This window comes from Oncorhynchus nerka, linkage group LG5, assembly GCF_034236695.1.
Source record: "Oncorhynchus nerka isolate Pitt River linkage group LG5, Oner_Uvic_2.0, whole genome shotgun sequence".
Lineage (NCBI taxonomy): Eukaryota > Metazoa > Chordata > Actinopteri > Salmoniformes > Salmonidae > Oncorhynchus > Oncorhynchus nerka.
In genome coordinates, this window is record NC_088400.1 from 58,294,424 (window position 1) to 58,314,825 (window position 20,402).

At 42.7% G+C, this 20,402-nt stretch overlaps 1 protein-coding gene across 1 annotated transcript in view; it reads left to right on the top strand.

The window, feature by feature from the left end:
• Positions 1-18,969: 18,969 nt before the first annotated feature.
• LOC115129727 (inactive dipeptidyl peptidase 10-like) overlaps positions 18,970-20,402 on the top strand; it is a 28,657-nt gene continuing 27,224 nt past the window's right edge. The window contains exon 1 of the mRNA XM_029660392.2: positions 18,970-19,327. Within this exon, the coding sequence (XP_029516252.1) occupies positions 19,301-19,327 (27 nt within the window). The 5' untranslated portion in view covers positions 18,970-19,300. The remainder of the gene's footprint in view (positions 19,328-20,402) is intronic.

The following is a 20,402-nucleotide window of genomic DNA, read 5'->3' on the forward strand; positions in this document are numbered from 1 at the left end:
TAATGGTGGGTTGCTCAGGCTAAAAGTTGTCTCTTCTGGACTTGAAAGATGAATGAGTATCTGCACAGCTTCTGCCTTTATAGAAAATAGTTATTCAAACAATCTAATCACCCAGAACCCTATCTTGTGTGTGTCATTTATAAATCTGTCACGAGACTCTATGCAAACAATTAAACCCTGTCATATGAAATGATTATGGTGGCTGCATATTAAATGGATATTACAGTATATTAATCAACATCGGAAATACCAAAAATAAAGTGACCACAACTGGTCTCTTAGCAACAACGGTGATTGCATGGTCTGCACCATAGAATTACAATCCAATGGGTTCTATTTCTATGTCTGCAAATGTAGTCCCTCTAGAGACCAGTGGCGGTCGGTGCTGTTTAAGATCAGGGAGGACGATGATTTTTGTTTTAATGAGCATGGCCTTTTTTCTATCACAGCATATTGGATGACTGTCATTCATATTCCATTCCCCCAGCTCAATGTAACATACGCGATAATCAAATTTTCGCCTATACCCATCGTGAGGTTGCTACAACCTACCCTGTGAAAGAAAGTGTACAATGTAGGTGCACAGGTCGAGAGAAATTTGAGTAATCAAGATGATTACTCAAATTTTGCCTGCATCTAGCTGATCTAGGATGTAATCATAGAGTTACACAGTCATGATACCCATAACATCTAGTGGTAAAAAAAATTGTAAAAATGGCGCCCGAAGAAATGGCAGCAGTTTTACGGGCTCCCAACCAAGTGCGCTATTATGTGTTTGTTTTTTCGCGTTATGTGTAACTTGTTTTGTACATAATGTTTCTGCAACCGTATCTTACGGCAAAAAAAGAGCTTCTGGAAATCAGGACAGCGATCACTCACCTCAGATTAGACAAAGATTTTTCTACAACAAGAAGGACGCACAAGACATTCTCCAAACACCCCACAGGGCTGACGTACCGGGTTATTTGCAAGAGGAAGCGATGCAGGTACAGAGGACAAACAGCTGGATGCCTGGTCAGGACCCGGAAAAGGCGAGTGGGAATGCTGTGCATATTTATAAACAACAGCTGGTGCACGAAGTCTAAGGAAGTCTCTAGATTTTGCTCGCCTGAAGTAGAGTATGTTGTGATAAATAAATACTTGCCTAGAGAGTTTTCGACTATACTTTTTGTGGCTGTTTATTTACCACCACAGACAGATGCTGGCACTAAGACCGCACTCAGTCAGCTGTAAAAGGAAATAAGCAAACAGGAAACCACTCACCCAGAGGCGGCGCTCCTAGTGGCCGGAGACTTTAATGCAGGGAAACTTAAATCAGTTCTACCAAATTTCTATTAACATGTTAAATGTGCAACCAGAGGAAAACAAATTCTAGATCACCTCCACATACAGAGACACGTACAAAGCTCTCCCTTGCCCCCCATTTGGTAAATCCGACCACAACTCTATCCTCCTGATTCCTACTTACAAGCAAACATTTAAGCAGGAAGCACTAGTGACTCAGTTTATTAAAAAAGTGGACAGATGAAGCAGATGCTAAACTACAGGACTGTTAAGCTATCACAGACTGGAACATGTTCCGGGATTCTTCCTATGTCATTGAGGAGTACATCACATCAGTCACTGGCTTTATCAATAAGTGCATCGAGGATGTCGTCCCCACAGTGACTGTACGTACATACCCCAACCAGAAGCCATGGAATACAGGCAACATTGGCACTGAGCTAAAGGGTAGAGCTGCCGCTTTCAAGGTGCGGGACTCTAACGTGGAAGCTTACAAAAAATCCTGCTATGCCCTGCGACAAACCATCAAACAGGCAAAGCGCCAATACAGGGCTAAGATTGAATCATACTACACCGGCGCCGACGCTCGTCTTATGTGGCATGGCTTGCAAACTATTACAGACTACAAAGGGAAGCACAGCCGTGAGCTGCCCAGTGACACGAGCCTACCAGACAAGCTAAGTCACTTCTATGCTCGCTTCGAGGCAAGCGACACTGAGGCATGCATTAGAGCATCAGCTGTTCTGGATGACTGTGTTATCACGCTCTTCATAGCCGACGTCAGTAAGACCTTTAAACAGGTCAAAATTCACAAGGCTTCAGGGCCAGACGGATTACCAGGACGTGTGCTCCGGGCATGTGCTGACCAGCTGGCAGGTGTCTTCACTGACATTTTCAACATGTCCCTGATTGAGTCTGTAATACCAACATGTTTCAAGCAGACCACCATAGTCACTGTGCCCAAGAACACAAAAGCAATCTGCCTAAATGACTACAGAACCGTAGCACTCACGTCGGTAGCCATGAAGTGCTTTTAAAGGTTGGTAATAGCTTACATTAACACCATTATCCCTGAAACCCTAGACCCACTCCAATTTGCATACGGCCCAAACAGATCCACAGATGATGCAATCTCTATTGGGTCACACTGCCCTTTCCCACCTGGACAAAAGGAACACTTATGTGAGAATGCTATTCATTGATTACAGCTCAGCGTTCAACACCATAGAACTCTCAAAGCTCATCACTAAGCTAAGGATCCTGGTACTAAACACCTCCCTCTGCAACTGGATCCTGGACTTCCTGATGGGCCACCCCCAGGTGGTGAGGGTAGGTAGCAACACATCTGCCACGCTGATCCTCAACACTGGAGCTCCCCAGAGGTGCGTGCTCAGTTCCCTCCTGTACTCCCTGTTCACCCACGACTGCATGGCCAGGCACGACTCCAACACCATCATTAAGTTTGCAGACGACACAACAGTGGTAGGCCTGATCACCGACAACGATGAGACAGCCTATAGGGAGGAGGTCAGAGACCTGGCCGGGTGGTGCCAGAATAACAACCTATCCCTCAACGTAACCAAGAGTAAGGAGATGATTATGGACTACAGGAAAAGGAGGACCGAGCACGCCCCATTCTCATTGACTGGGCTGTAGTGGAGCAGGATGAGAGCTTCAAGTTCCTTGGTGTCCACATCAACAACATACTAGAATGGTCCAAACACACCAAGACAGTCGTAAAGAGGGCACGACAAAGCCTATTCCCCTCAGTAAACTAAAAAGATTTGGCATGGGTCCTGAGATCCTCAAAAGGTTCTACAGCTGCAATATTGAGAGCATCCTGACTGGTTGCATCACTGCCTGGTACGGCAATTGCTCGGCCACTGACCGCAAGGCACTATAGAGGGTATTGCGTACGGCCCAGTACATCACTGGAGTTAAGCTGCCTGCCATCCAGGACCTCTACACCAGGCGGTGTCAGTGGAAGGCCCTAAGAATTGTCAAAGGCCCCAGCCACCCCAGTCATAGACTGTTCTCTCTACTACCACATGGCAATTGGTACCGGAGTGCCAAGTCTAGGACAAAAGGCTCCTCAACAGTTTTTACCCCCAAGCCATAAGACTCCTGAACAAATACCCAGACTATTTGCATTGTGTGGCCCCCCAACCCCTCTTTTTACACTGCTGCTACTCTCTGTTTATCATATATGCATATGCATAGTCACTTTAACTATACATTCATGTACATACTACCTCAATTGGGCCGACCAACCAGTGCTCCCCCACATTGGCTAACCGGGCTATCTGCATTGTGTCCCGACACCAACCACCCACTTACCCCTCTTTAACTCTACTGCTACTCTCTGTTCATCATATATGCATAGTCACTTTAACCATATCTACATGTACATAGTACCTGAATCAGCCTGACTAACCGGTGTCTGTATGTATCCTCACTACTTTTATAGCCTCTCTACTGTATATAGCCTTTCTTTTTACTGTTGTTTTATTTCTTTACTTACCTATTGTTCACCTAATACATTTTTTGCACTATTGGTAAGAGCCTGTAAGTAAGCATTTCACTGTAAGGTCTACACTTGTTGTATTCGGCGCACGTGACAAATCAACTTTTATTTGATTTGATTTGAAATAGTTCACAAATAATTTTTCCACCATTCATTTTTCCCATAGGGGATTTTAGAAACACTTAAAATAAGGGCTGTGTTTCGTGTAGGCTTACCTTAGTGTGATGTTTTGATAACTGTGTAAATCACTCTAGGACAAGGTGACTTTTATCAATATATTTGCCTGAATTTACCCCCCCAAAATGAAACGCTAATTAGCTGCTAATGTGGCTATCATAAAGAACTACAGATGAGGATCTGGACAAGACTGATCAAATGCTAGCTAAATGTAGTAATGAATAAATCTGCAAAATTACTTTAAATAGACAATTCTGTGAACTGTCTTGTGCAAGTTTTAAATTGACACAATACCTCTTATAAAAGGTGTCAGCTAGAGATGACGTTCAGGAGCTTGCTAGGATTTGTAGTCTTGCATGATGTCTACTGACGCGAATTATCATTTTTTAAATCTGAGATTAAATAGAGCCGAATATATTGATAAAAATCACCTATTAATCCAACTTTTGCAAATGAAAGTTTCTATTAGACAACTACAGGTTTGTTTATCCCTTTTTCGTTACATTTGCTTCCATTTCAGGAAGAATCGGCGGAATGAATACACCCCTGTTCACACGCAGTTCACTTTCATAGCAGCGACATACAAACAGCATGATCCCTTTAATCGTTGGATAATTCCTTCTCGCATCTACGCGCCTTCTTCCTCTCACCTTTTCCCTTCGCTTGTGGACTTCAGTGCACAGCACATCAGCTGCTTGTGACCAGGCGGAAAAAACTTTCCAAGTCAAACCTTCATATCATAGCCACTAACCACGACAGACAGCCAACATTGTTGTCACCATGTTAGCTAACGTCAAGTCAACATACTACTTGAACTAACGCATTAGTAAACCCGCTACAACCATGCAGTACAGTGAACAGTTAGCAAGCAGTTTAATTTGTTCAAAACTGTTCAACTAGTGTCTTTCTCTCTCTTTGAATCAACTACTCACCACATTGTATGCACTGCAGTGCTAGCTAGCTGTAGCTTATGCTTTCAGTACTAGAATAATTATCTGATCCTTTGATTGGGTGGATAACATGTCAGTTCATGCTGCAAGAGATCTGATTGGTTGGAGGATGTACTCCGGAAGTTCTCATAATTACTGTGTAAGTTTATGGAAGGAGGTCAGAACCATGAACCTCCTAGGTTTGAATTTAAGTCAATGTACCCAGAGGAGGACGGAAACTAGCTGTCCTCCAGCTACACGATGGTGCTGCCCTACAGTGTTGTTGAGGCTATCGTAGACCTCCATTGCAAAACAATGTATTTTAATCAATTATTTGGTGACGTTTATATGTTTAGTATAGCTTTTTCTAAAAGGGATAACTTTTTTAATGTTTCACTATTTATATTTTTCTGAAATTCACTGAGGAGGATTCTCCTCCCCTTCCTCTGAGGAGGAGCCTCTTCTGCTAGAGACATAGAAGGCTGCATCATCTATTCAAGGCAAGTGTTATGTTTGGGCAAGTAATATACACATTTCATTGGCTTAACCAAAGATAATATATATTTTTTTGCTTTGGTTTATCTTCACCTCTGAATGATATAGAGCATGTTTGGCACAGATATACTGTACGTTTAAATCTGTGATATTGGAAGGGGGATAGGGAGCTTTCTCTCCGAAGCTGACGTGAGTAAGGTTTTTAAACTGGTCAACACTTGTAAGGTCGCAGGGCCAGACGGTATTCCAGGGCATGTCCTCAGGGCATGTGTAGACCAGCTGGTAGACGTCTTCACGGACATTTCCAACCTCTCCTTGTCCATGTCTGGAATTCCCACATGTTTCAAGCTGACTACCATCATCCCTGTTCCCAAAAACTGCCGCAATGACCCTGTAGCACTCACATCTGTAATTATTAAGTGCCTTGAACAGCTGATCACTACACATCAACTCCATCATCCCAGACATCCTGGACCCACTCACGTTTGCGTACCACCAGAATTTGCACCCCACTCTGTCCTCTCCCACCTGGAAAAGAGGAATACCTATGTGAGAATGTTGTTCATCGACTGCACCATAGGGCCCTCCAAACAACAAATTAAAGAACATTTTTAAGATTGTTCCACAAATAATACATATTTACCTCACATCTCTGCACATTGTACATTTGGTACTGGCACTGACCCCGCATATAGCTTCCTCTCTTACTTCTCTTGTGTTTTCATTATATATATATTATATTCAAGTACAATGAAATGTTTAACTTGAAAGCTCTACCCCTTTAATCGTTGGATAATTCCTTCTCGCATCAACGCGCCTTCCTCCTCTCACCTCTTCCCTTCACTTGTGGACTTGTGGACGCTTGAGAGCTGGTTGTGACCAGGCGAAAAAACCTTTCCAAATCAAACCTTCATATAATAGCCACTACACTACACACAGGATAATTTAACAAATAATATATATATATATATATATAATATATAGTATATAATATATATTATTTGTTATATTGAATGCTGCACTGTGGAGTAGAGCTTTCAAGTTAAACATTTCACTGTACTTGTGCATGTGACAAATAAAACTAGAAGGAAAACTCTGATCCTCAAAAAAGCTGTTATATTAGGATTTGCCCAAGGAAGTGTTTAACTCTATACAGTGAAGCTGTCTCTGAGTGTGACAGGCAGGTTTTAATCCCCTCATTTAAATGCACGATTTATAGTGTGAATTCTTGTTCAGAATTCTGCTCCAGAAATGCTAATGTGGACTACAGCAGGTTTTGGAGGGTAGATGTGACCAAATAATTCTATTATTGCGGCTTGACTACTGCAAGATTGTCAGCAACTAATTTGTGTTTGTTTTAGTGTTGACACTTCGGTAACAAAGACATTTCTAAAGATTACGAGAAATTATGTCATTCGGATATTACTTTTAACATGATTTCAAGTTCACAGATTAACACCCTGCTCACAAGTTTGTTTCATCTACTCAGTATGTACACTGAGTGTACAAAACATTAGGAACATTGAGTTGCATCCCCTTTAGCCCTCAGAACAGCCTAAATTCATTGGGGCACTTCAATAGTGTGCCTTGCCCATTCATCCTCTGAATGGCACACATACACAATCCATGTCTCAATTACCTCAAGGCTTAAAAATCCTTCTTTAACCGGTCTCCTCCCCTTCATCTACATTGATTGAAGTGGATTTAACAGGTGACATCAATAAGGGATCATAGCTGTCACCTGGACTCAACTGGTCATCTACGCCATGGAAAGAGCAGGTGTTCCTAATGTTTTTTACACTCAGTGTGTATGCATTGGGAATAAGCACAAAGCAGGATCAAAAGACTGTCAGAAGCTCAACAAAAGCTGTCAGTGTCTCTTGTCTTTACAGAAAGATCATTTTTTATTTGAACTAGGCAAGTCAGTAAAGAACAAATTCTTATTTACAATGGCTCCCGAACAAAACCCAGACGACGCTGGACCAATCATGGCCAGATGTGATACAGATGTGATACAGCCTGGATTCGAACCAGGGACTGTAGTGACATCTCTTGCTGCGCCACTTGGGAGCCCGTTAAGTATCTGAGTATCATAGCGTGCTTCACACCCCCACCAGTTGACACACTGTAGATCCACAGACCATGTCGTTTCGATCAGACAGAGTGAAAACGTAGAGAGAAAGAGAACTAAGGCAGGTAATACTGTCGCATAGCGGTAATGCATTATATTGAAGTCATCCTTGCTGTATGAATCACATACATGCACATCTCATGCTTGGCCACTAGAGGGTAACAGTATCTTATTTATACTGCCATCAAAGTGAACTACATCTTTATGGCTGAAGTAAATTAATGTAACCCAACATTGAGGATTATAATTATGTCATTTCACAGTGTACAGGCCAAGGACAGAGGACTGATGGGATACAAGGTTAAGAGTACCCTTTAGGGTAAACAAAAATATGAAACGTTCTGTGGCTACCCAACATCCCTGCTCATGAAATCACTGTGGAGAACATCAAAGGCTGATGTAAGAAATTGACAATTTCACAGCAATCTGTGAGAAAATGTAAAGCCCTCAGCTAGGTGCTCTTGTTGGATAAATGGACATCTTTGTGAGTTGTTATACAGTTTTTCCACTGAGTTATGACAGTAGGCTGTATCCATCAGTTCTACAAGATGTTCTGGAACAAGAAGGAATTCTCTGTGGATAGTGTGCTGATAGACTGGAGTACCAGACTGTTATATCAACCTTAAACTTCATTAAAAGTACCAATTTTCTGGCAGGAATAAACCTAGAACTCTGTGCAAACATTGGCTGTAATAGACTATATGTAGTTGTATGTAAATCTTCACCTTAGATTGACCTGTACTTCCTGTTTGTTTGTGTTTTTGTCGTTTTCAATAGATGTTGCCCTGATTCAGAAACGTCTATTAAAATTCTGCTGGATTTAATTAATATACAAGGTTACCTACTGTAAGCTTCACAAAGGGTTTGGGTCTTCAGGATGTCTGTGTTCCAAGAGAGAAATGAAAGGGAGTTATGAAACTGTGGGCAAACAGAAGATGATTCCTTGAATTGTAAACTTGAAATCGAGTAAATCTTGAAATCGATTTGTTGGTGTTATGTCAATTAATCAGTAATCCCTATTTTGTTCCATCCATAGCATTGCAGTTTACAGTATAGGAATAAGTGTTATGTGAATATTGGGGACATTATATGTTTAGTAGTTGCCCATAGCTTCCCCACTCTGTTCCCTCATTCTGTCAGGTCAGTATAAACAGGAACAGGTGTAAGCCCACCTGGTGCAACCAGCCCCAGAGCATCACTATAGGACATACAATGTTGCCTGGCTGCCTTTGCTGTGTATTCCTTATTAGTAAAGCTTTGCCCAAACAAGTAGAGCCCTCCATGATCCGTGATGTCACTCCAGGAGCAGACAGAGAAGGGGGGGGGGCTATTTCTGGAGCTTGAACAAGGGCGGGGTCAGTGGGGGCAAAGGCCTTCCCCATCAGCCTCATCTTTTGAAATGCTGCTATTAGCCATTCTTGTTCTCGTTTGTTTTACTGTGAAAGCAGAGGGAGGGGTGGAGAGGAGTATCAGTGTCCAGACCAGGGCATTCTGATATGGAAAATGTAAATAATTTGATGTGGAAGAACACAATGGAATTATAATCAATATTACTTGTACTGTAAACAGAATAGAAGGGAGTTTTGATGGTTGGTTGTCTTGTCATAATGTATATTGAGGTACTGGATTATTTCTGGGTATGTAAGTAAAAAATTAAGAGGCCATGCCAGGGCTCCTCCCTGTGACATCTGCAGGCTAGATTAGTGGCGCTGATGCAATGTTTGGAAACACACTGGAACAAATTACACTGCATTACTGGCTGTGTTAACCTCTGGACAAATTACTCAACCGTTAAGGCGAAAAAGCTCAGTGCTAAAAGTGAATCTACACCGGGCAGGGGAGAGGAAATCAGCATATATCCTGTCCTGTCCTGAGTCACGGGATCTAAGAAAAAAATGCTCTGGTAGGAGGATTTGAATGGGGGAAATATTTCGATAAACGCTTCCAAAGACGACCCAGAAGGACATTACAGAGGTGAAGTGTGTTTTTTGGCGGATCTCAACACCCCACTTACCCCCTCTCCCATCCCCTCTTCCCCAGTATGTCAGAAGGGAGTTTAGAGAGTGGTTGCTTTTGAGAAAACAGCCTCTGGATTTCTACCAGACAGGCTGTAGTCCCTGGAGGAATGCTGGATTAAGAGCAGTACAGAGGAAGGGGTAGACAGGGGAAAGGGATGTGAAGAGTAAGAATCTGGCTGGAACGGATCCCTGGAAGAGAGAGGGCCATGAGAAACATAGACACAGGCCCGGTGGCTGGTCTGGATCCCTGGGAGAGAGAGGGCCATGTGAAACGTAGACACAGACCCTGAGGGATCTGAAGTGTGTCAGTGCTGTACTTGTTCTATCCCAGAGATAATTGTCTCCCTGCACTGACATACATAGACAGCTGTTGAACGGCAATATATTTTTATATTCTATGTAGACCTCAATGTCCCATAGGGGACCAGTATGGAAAAGAAGTATGGAAATGCATGCACTCCCTACTGTAAGTCGCTCTGGATAAGAGTGTCTGCTAAATGACTGCGATGTAAATGTAAGGTTTGAAGCGATTATCACTATGCTGTTGATAGTTGTGCTTTTGCTTTTGCCAGTTGTGTACTTTAGCTGCTTTGGGTGTTTATTTTGATGTTAATTCAGTTCCCTGTTATAATGCATCCTTATGTCAACTGGCTCTGGGCGAAGATGAATCCTAGTGGCATGTTTATCTTCTTCCATTCTTTCTCATTTGTTTCATTCGATTTCTCTAATCACAGGAGATCATCACCACATCAAAGTGAACCTTTTTAATGGTCTGCGTGCTGATTTAAATGTTAGCTGTGCTGTACTCGTGTTTGGTGGGAGGTGGGCTACTTGTTCAAATGGTCAGGGCAGCGCGGGTCAACAAAAACAATTGACCTGTGCATTATTAGTGCCAACAGGAGTGGGTTAGAGTTGTTGAAACTTCCTCATATTTCTATCTGTCTGTCTGTGACTTTCAGTGTAACTATCTGTATGCCACTACACCTCCTCATTAACCGCACACAGTAGATAAAGTCAGGGATATAGTCGGTGTAGCTGGCGCTCCGACAATCTCCTTCTGAGCTGGTTCACTGACTATAGTGCTTATGTGAGGCAACGGGGCTATGTCCCAATTATCTCTCCTCCTTCCCGAAGTGTGCACTTCACTTCCCTTCACTGGGTTGAATGGGAAATGGCTGGCATCAGAAATAGGGTGGAAGCTCCCACTAGCCCGTGCCTCCACCTCATTCTATGATTTTCGATTTTTGGAAAGTAGTGAACGAGTGCACACTTCAGGAGAAAGGAGATATTATTGGGATGCACCCAGGGTAACTGAGGCACTGTGTGTTCAGTTTGGTGTTGAGCGCCGACTCGCTACACTGGTGTATTTGGGCTTTTCAAAGGCTTAGGCTAGCCCGTGGGCAGCACATCCCAACTCAACCATGCTCATTGTCTTCCAGTACATGTCCACTGCCTGTTTAAGTATTCAGAGGAAATGCTCTTTGGCTAGGTCAGTCTATTGCCATAATAACAGATGACTTGATGAGGACTCTTGTCTTGTTCCTCCTCTCTAGTGTCTACCTCTGGATAGGAGGCAACGTAACCTGTTTCAGAGTTCATGTTGTTCTGCAGTCCTGTTGTCTGAGTGCTTTGCTGTTTTCATCGCTACTGTAGGCGTCTGTTTAATAAGTAAATGTAGTTGATGCACTCTTGACCCCGTGCCTCAGAGTGGCGAAGTAGGCCAATGCGTAGGGCCTAGTCTGTTTAATGCATGATTGAGTTATGAGACTATAATCTGCAGCCGTAATTGAGATTGAGAGATCGACAGCCTCCTGCAGGATAATATTGTCTGTGCATTGTCTTCCGGAACACGGTCTTGCAGGCTCTCATTTGGGCCCTGGCGGTTAGGAACTCCTGGTCTGCATCCCGATTCCTTATATAGTGCACTACTTTTGACCAGAACCCTATGCCGGCCTAGTCAAAAGTAGCGCACTACATAGGGAATAGGGTGTTATTTGGAACACGTCCCTGGAGGTCGGCAGTTTGAGAGTATTTCAGATGAGAATATTTGATTACTGACATCAGCGGAGCTCTGGGCCGTGAGTAACACATGAAGCATGTGTCTTCTCCTTGCACAAGAGAGGAATGAAAATGAAGATTATAGGCGGTTTGTCTCTCCACAACGATAATATGTCTTTGACATTGCCCAACTAAAGATCAGTGTGAAGATTCTTGGCAAAAAAAAAAAAAAAGAAGTAGAGACTAAGTGACGACACCTCTTAGGAAATAGAGTTGCATCTTGCAAGCTCTCGTTTGAGTCGTTTCCAATGACCTACAATCCTAATAGACAGACGAGACTCCTGCCCTACCTCAGCCTCTCCCCCGCTGGGAGAGCACACCAGGCTAAAAATACCAGGATATCACACTTAGAAAACCACCTGGAGCTATAGACGAACCCTATTCATCCACTATCTATAAATGGTGTAGCCGACACATCAAGGTCAATTCAAATTGAGCTATGATGATTACGGTGTTTCAAATTGCCACAGCAAGATATTCATACGGGATTGTTTTGCATTGTGTTCTTCGGATGTTCGCCATGTAAATTGCCTCAATTAGTCAGGGCATGAGTAAGGAGAGAAGGGAGGAAGGCTCCCTATACATGTTCATTTAGAATAGAACAACACAACGTGGACTCAGTCCAGTCTAGAGGATATGACTGAACTTCAGCACTCTAGTGGAGGTAACACCTCTCCTTGAGTCCGAGCGAAGAGGATTTAAACACGCACGCATGCACACACGCGAATGCAACACACACACACACACACACACACACACACACACACACACACACACACACACACACACACACACAGTCTCTGATTTCTCTGTTTAAATATTTAATGGGTGAGTGGTTTTGATTTCTCTCTCTCTTCTCCTGCTCATTCCAAATGATGTTCTTAATGTGCACCCATCTGGTTATAGACCTGGACATAGCACCGTTTCAGCAGCTACGCTTGTCTTAAATGATGTGTTACACTGCCATATTTATAGACCTATCCAAGGCCTTTGATACTGTTCGAACATCCCCTACTCATGCAGAGGTTGTCTGAAATGGGCCTCGACCAGGGAGCTATAAGTCAAGTTACCTTGATTTTACTAAAGGTGTCCCGCCGGGGTCTATTTTGGGACATGTCCTCTTTACTATTTATTTAAACAATATTGGTCTATCTGCAAAAACCTGTAACATGTTATGTACACGATTGCCCCTACTGCTGACAGGGCTATGTTAGAGCTTCAATCTGATTTTGTTGCCTTGCCGAAAGACCTTGTTGATTTAAAATGTCAACTTAATGCAGGAGAAACTACATTTACGTTGTTTTCTAATTCTCATAGAAATATTTGAGATAATTTACACATTTATGGATTGGATGGTTCTCTCATCGAGGAGGTTCCTGCCTATAAATAACTGGGCGTTTGAATTGACAAAAATAAATGGACATTTAAAAAACACACAGATGAACTAATTAAGAAGCAGAAGCTAAAGTTAGGGTTCTTTTATAGAAATAGATCATGCCTCTTCCTAAACAGCAGGCAGCAGATTGTACAGGAAACCTTCCTGCTTGCTCTTGATTGTGGTGACACCATTTATCAGAACGCAGCAGCCACTACTCTAAAACCCTTGGATACTGTGTACCATAGCGCGCTTCGCTTTATCACAGGCGACAGGTTTTAATACTCATCACTGCATCCTTTATCAGAAAGTCGGCTTTATCAGAAAGTCGGCTGGACTTCTATAAATTCCCATTTTTGTTTTTTTTGCAAAGCTCTGCTGCACCAGCGTCCAACATATCTCACTTCTCTGTTGAAGTAGACAAATAGAAGGCACCAAATCCGCTCCCGGGGTTGGTTAACTCTTGAGGTTCCTGGTGTCTCTACCAGCCTAGTTAAATCAGCCTTTAGCTTTAATGCATCCCTTGTTTGGAAGAATTTACGAACCTCATTACGTCTTGAATCACTGGTGCCAATAGGGCACAAGGGAGGAATGGATTCACTGAGGTCCGCGAGTGTTTTTTTCTTGATTGTAATAAAGTATTTGCGTTGTTGAAACGTAGTGTGTCCGTAACTGCAGTATTTCGTCGTTCCTTTTTGGCTGTTTTATTGTGTTATCATGTCGATTTGGGAATTGTTTGCTCTCAAGACAATACTGAGAATGAGACCCTGGTCTCAAATGGGCTTCCCGGAATAAATGAAAGTGAAATAATAAAACAAAAATGTCACTTATACAGCATCTCCCAACTCCACAAAATGCCAATTAAAGAAAAATATCCCCGGGCTGTTTATTACCTTTCCTTTCTCATTTGATTTTTTAGAGAGGAGCTCGGGAGCTGGCTTGAATAATATGTAAAGGTCAATCTCAGTCACACCTGCTGCTGTTCTATCACTGATGTAACCTGGCTGCTATTCTGATATTTTGATTGGTCGTATTTGTAAGTTAGAGTTCTTTAACGCAGATTTGGTGGGTTGGATCACTTTCCATATAGTGGTGCCTTGAGATGTCTTGTCATAGTAGTATTGGCTCTGTCCCTGTCCCTCTCTCAATCTCTTCTATCTATCTATCTCTCTCTCTCTCTCTCTCTCTCAATCTTTTCTATTTCTCTCTCTCTCAATCACTTCTAAAGGGCCTACGAAAAGTATTCAGACCCCTTGACTTTTTGCAAATTCTTTTATGTTACAGCCGTATTCTAAAATTGTTTAAATGTTTTTTCCCCCTCATCAATCCACACACAATACCCTGTAATGACAAAGCAAAAACAGGTTTTTATAATGTTTTGCTAAATATCACATTTACATACAGATGAAGTCGGAGGTTTACATACACTTAGGTTGGAGTCATTAAAACTCATTTTTCAACCATTCCACAAATTTCTTGTGAACAAATTATAGTTTTGGCAAGTCGGTAAGGACATCTACTTTGTGCATGACACAAATAATTTTTCCTACAATGGTTTACAGACAGATTATTTCACTTATAATTCACTGTATCACGATTCTAGTGGGTCAGAAGTTTACATACACTAAGTTGACTGTGCCTTTAAACAGCTAGGAAGTTTCAGAAAATTATGTTACATTTTACATTTACATTTAAGTCATTTAGCAGACGCTCTTATCCAGAGCGACTTACAAATTGGTGCGTTCACCTTAAGACATCCAGTGGAACAGCCACTTTACAATAGTGCATCTAAATGTTTTAAGGGGGGGTGAGAAGGATTACTTTATCCTATCCTAGGTATTCCTGAAAGAGGTGGGGTTTCAGGTGTCTCCGGAAGGTGGTGATTGACTCCGCTGTCCTGGCGTCGTGAGGGAGTTTGTTCCACCATTGGGGGGCCAGAGCAGCGAACAGTTTTGACTGGGCTGCGCGGGAACTGTACTTCCTCAGTGGTAGGGAGGCGAGCAGGCCAGAGGTGGATGAACGCAGTGCCCTTGTTTGGGTGTAGGGCCTGATCAGAGCCTGGAGGTACTGAGGTGCCGTTCCCCTCACAGCTCCGTAGGCAAGCACCATGGTCTTGTAGCGGATGCGAGCTTCAACTGGAAGCCAGTGGAGAGAGCGGAGGAGCGGGGTGACGTGAGAGAACTTGGGAAGGTTGAACACCAGACGGGCTGCGGCGTTCTGGATGAGTTGTAGGGGTTATTATGTCATGGCTTTAGAAGCTTCTGATAGGCTAATTGTCTTAATTTGAGTCTATTGGAGGTGTACTTGTGGATGTATTTCAAGGTCTACCTTCAAAGTGCCTCTTTGCTTGACATCATGGGAAAATCAAAAGAAATCAGCCAAGACCTCAGAAATAACATTGTAGACCTCCACAAGTCTGGTTCATCCTTGGGAGCAATTTCCAAACGCCTGAAGGTACCATGTTCATCTGTACAAACAATAGTAGGCAAGTATCAACCCCATGGGACCAAACAGCTGTCATACCGCTCAGGAAGGAGACACATTATGTCTCCTGGAGATGAACATACTTTGGTGCGAAAAGTGCAAATCAATCCCAGGACAACAGCAAAGGACCTTGTGAAGATGCTGGAGGAAACGGGTACAAAATAATCTATATCCACAGTAAAACGAGTCCTATATCGACATAACCTGAAAGGCCGCTCAGCAAGAAAGAAGCAACTGCTCCAAAACCGCCATAAAAAAGCCAGACTACGGTTTGCAACTGCACATGGGGACAAAGAGCGTAGTTTTTGGAGAAATGTCAGCTGAGACAAAAATAGAACTGTTTGGACATAATGATCATTGTTATGTTTGGAGGAAAAAGGGGAAGGCTTGCAAGCCAAAAACACCATCCCAACCGTGAAGCACGGGGGTGACAGCATCATGTTGGGGGGGTGCTTTGCTGCAGAAGGGACTGGTGCACTTCACAAAATAGATGGTGTCATGAGGTAGGAAAATGATGTGGATATATTGAAGCAACATCTCAAGACATCAGTCAGGAAGTTAAAGCTTGGTCGCAAATGGGTCTTCCAAATAGACAATGATCCCAAGCATACCTCCAAAGTTGTGGCAAAATGGCTTAAGGACACAAAGTCAAGGTATTGGAGTGGCCATAACAGAGCCCTAACCTCAATCCTATAGAAAATGTGTGGGCAGAACTGAAAAAGCGTGTGTGGGCAAGGAGGCCTACAAACATGACTCAGTTACACCAGCTCTGTCAGGAGGAATGGGCCAAACTTCACCCAACTTACTGTGGGAAGCTTGTGGAAGGCTACCCAAAACGTTTGGCCCAAGTTAAACCATTTAAATGCAATGCTACCAAATGCTAATTGAGTGTACGTAAACATCTGACCCACTGGGAATGTGATGAAAGAAATAAAAGCTTAAATAAATCATTCTCTCTACTATTGTTCTGTCATTTCATATTCTTAAAATAAAGTGGTGATCCAAACGGACCTAAAACAGGGAATTTTTACTTGGATTAAATGTCAGGAATTGTGATTAACTGAGTTTAGATGTATTTGGTTAAGGTGTATGTAAAACTTCTGACTTCAACTGTAAGTTTTCAGACCCTTTACTCAGTAATTTGTTGAAGCACCTTTGACAGCGACTACAGCCTCAAGTCTTCTTGGGTATGATGCTACAACCTTGGCACACCTGTATTTGGGGAGTTTCTGCCATTCTTCTCTGCAGTTCCTCTCAAGCTCTGTCAGGTTGGATGGGGAGCATTGCTGCACAGCTATTTTCAGGTCTCTCCAGAGATGTTAGATCGGGTTCAAGTCAGGGCTCTGGCTGGGCCACTCAAGGACATTCAGAGACTTGTCTCGACGCCACTCGTGCGTTGTCTTGGCTGTGTGCTTAGGGTTGTTGTCTTGTTGGAAGGTGAACCTTTGCCCCAGTCTGAGGTCTTGAGAGCTCTGGAGCAGGTTTTCATCAAGTATCTCTCTGTACTTTTCTCCGTTCATCTTTCCCTCGATCCTGACTAGTCTCCCAATTCCTGTCGCTGAAAAATATCCCCACGGCATGATGCTTCCACCACCACGCTTCACCGCATGGATGGTGCCAGGATTCCTGTAGATGTGACACTTGGCATTCAGGCCAAAGAGTTATTTCTAGGTTTCATCAGACCAGAGAATATTGTTTCTCATGGTCTGAGAGATGTTAGGCACCTTTTGGCAAACACCAAGTGGGCTGTCATGTGCATTTTACTGTGGGGTGGCTTCCGTCTGGCCACTCTACCGTAAAGGCCTTATTGGTGGAGTGCTGCAGAGATGGTTTTCCTTCTGGAAGGTTCTCCCATCTCCACAGAGGAACTCTAAAGCTCTGTCAGAGTGGCCATCGGGTTCTTGGTCACCTCCCTGACCAAGATCCCCAAACTCCCCACCTCGACACAATCCTGTCTCGGAGCTCTACGGACAATTTCTTCGACCTCATGGCTTGGATTTTGCTCTGACATGCACTGTCAACTGTGGGACCTTATATAGACAGGTGTGTGCCTTTCCAAACAGGTTGCTAAATTGATAAAAATATTTTTTTGTGTTGTCATTATGGGATATTGTGTGGATTGCTGATTATTTAATCTGTTTTAGAAGAAGGCTGTAACGTAACAAAATGAGGAGAAAGTCAAGGGGTCTGAATACTTTCTGAAGGTACTGTATTTCTGTCTCTCTCTCTCTCTCCACACCATTCCACACACCCCACACACACCTTCAACACTAACTCAATGACAAATCAGCCCTGTGTTTGTGAGCAACGAGGAATCTGTACCAATTTGTAAACCACAAATAGAATCTTGCAGGACATGGCGCTCATTTGGAAGAGTAATGATGTTGTGAAGAATATGCAGGCCCGCGTATGACTCACAGAGTCATTCAACAGGACTGGGGATGGATGGCTATTCTTAGAGCTGCTATGTGGACCATGATTGCTTGGCAGTGCAGCAGATAAAGGAACTCTGCAATCTGCATCATTAACTCAGGCTGGAGAGTTGAAACAGCTTCTTACTGTAATCTAGAGCCATAATCATTATGCTTAATTATATGTCCAAATTATAATATCTGGGTAAATAATTGACATGAATGTGAGTCTTATTTAGTACATTTAGTAATTGCTTGCTTTTCTAAAGTCTACCGACCTTGCTAGCAGGGATTCTGCCTAAAATAGTTAGTTAGACAAGCTTGCTACTCTAACTTGATTGATAGCCTGAAATGGCTTCTTGGTACTGTACCTAGTTATGAGGATGGGAGATTGGGAGCCTACCTGGGCTAGCTAAAGCCAACTTCATAAAATTGCTAGGAACTAGTAGTACTACAGAGAAACAGTAACAATGTAAAAAAAATAAAAGGTACAATATTTTTCTATTATAGTTTTTCTTTTACAGAAATAATCTGAGGGGCCACGTGCCCCATATGGGCAGGAAGCCTCTGCATGAAAGGCACTATAGGCCGCTAGTTTAAGGCTGGCAAGATTATTTACTCAATGTCCATGTACGTGATATCTAATACTCCTTGTAATATTTGTAAGTCGCTCTGGATAAGAGCGTCTGCTAAATGACTTAAATGTAAATGTAAATGTAATATTTCTGGTTTGTTAGATATATTTTGTTTCAGTGAACAAGTGTCCATTCTTTCAAAGCACAATGCCGTACTTTAGTTTGGAACTTCAGCACCATGGACAGCTCACATTGAGCGCTGTATCCTTCAAAGTGAGAGATTCATTTATTCAATCTAACACTCACACTAAACTGGATTATGATACAAAGAAAAGACACATCACACTATTGACAGAACCCCTTGCCAGTCTAATTTTATCCAGTACTCTGAAAACTCTTGTCGTGAACACGAAGTGCATTATTTTCCCGCCCCCTTTGCTGAGTGTGTGTCTCTTTTATTGTAGTGAGGGGGGGGGGGATATTTCTACTCGTGGTCGTGGATGTTTACAGCGTCAGCAACACACATCACGCACTTTCTTTCACGGGATATTGCGTGCTTTCTTCTGCTTGAAAGAGAGAGGGGATATTTGATACACTGTGGGTTTGACCTTTTCTCCATATATGCTTTTTTGAAACGCGAGCTACGGTAGATTTATTGAAATCGTGATGCTCCCTGCTTGACTTGGGTTAGTATTTCTGGATTGTGTTGTGCGTCAAGCCCCTCGCCATTCTCTGGGTTGATACGTAGATATATCAGCTACTCCGAAAGGTCTGTGCATACATTGCACACATTATCGAGTCCATCTGACCGAGGAGGTCGGGAAAATCAAGATCCCACAATGACAGCTTCAAAGGAAGGAGAGGAGGTAGGATGGTACACGCTAATACTGGTTTTGATTGAGGCGTTGTGTTTGTGTAGAGATGAAGTGCTTATTTTCAGTTGAGTCGGTGTCAACTGCGTGATGGATGCAACAGATCCGTCATCATGCAAAACAGAACCGATGTCATAATGCAAGGGATTCGTTTAGCCGGAAAAGACGTGAGATGTATTTATCTCTTCGGATAGGCACTCTCTTTTTAATCCACTCTTTTTTAAATTAAGATTTAGCCTACCATTCGTGGTAGTTTTATTCATTGACTCCCAATGATGCGTATTTTATTGACATCTTTCCCGTCACGACCCTGGCTACTACACCTTAACTGCTAAGATGAACTGTGTCGTAGTTTTCTGAAGTTGCCTTATGTTATCACAACTTACAGCAATAACAATGTCCTGAACATTCGAGTTCAGCACATGCTCAAACCAATATGAACGCTGTTAAGCCAACTCCCAGAGAAGTAGAGCATGCATGCAGAGGAGCCACATATACTTAGTCTCATTACAGATGTGTCAACCTCAGTAAACCCCCATTCAGTTATGTGTAGCTTCAATCGAACATAAGTTTAGTTGATATATCATGGATTCAAGACCAAGACACACTGATCATTATCTGAGGCAATTCACTTATTTCAAGGTGAGATCTTATTACTTGAAAGTGATTCCTATGAATAACTAATAATAGTAATCATTTGGTGGGTGCTTATATTTGTCCTATTTCACACATGTACAAGTGTGCATTATAAGCATGTGTGAATAGAAAATCCTTTTTTTTGTTGCATATCCTCCCTGGCTAACTCCCTCTGAGACACCCTTGGAGAGTTGGGTCGCGGCCAGGGTCTGCGGTTATCAACGACGACCCTGGAGCAATTAAGGTTAAGTGCCTTGTTCAAGGACACATCAGCATATATTTTACCTTGTCTTCTCTGGGATTTGAACCCAGCGACTTTTTGGTTACTGGCTGAACTAGAGCTGGGATGATAAACCCGAAAATGATCGACACAGACCATACTGATATCATTCATTATGATTAGTAGCCTATACCAGAGAAATATGAAGTTTGA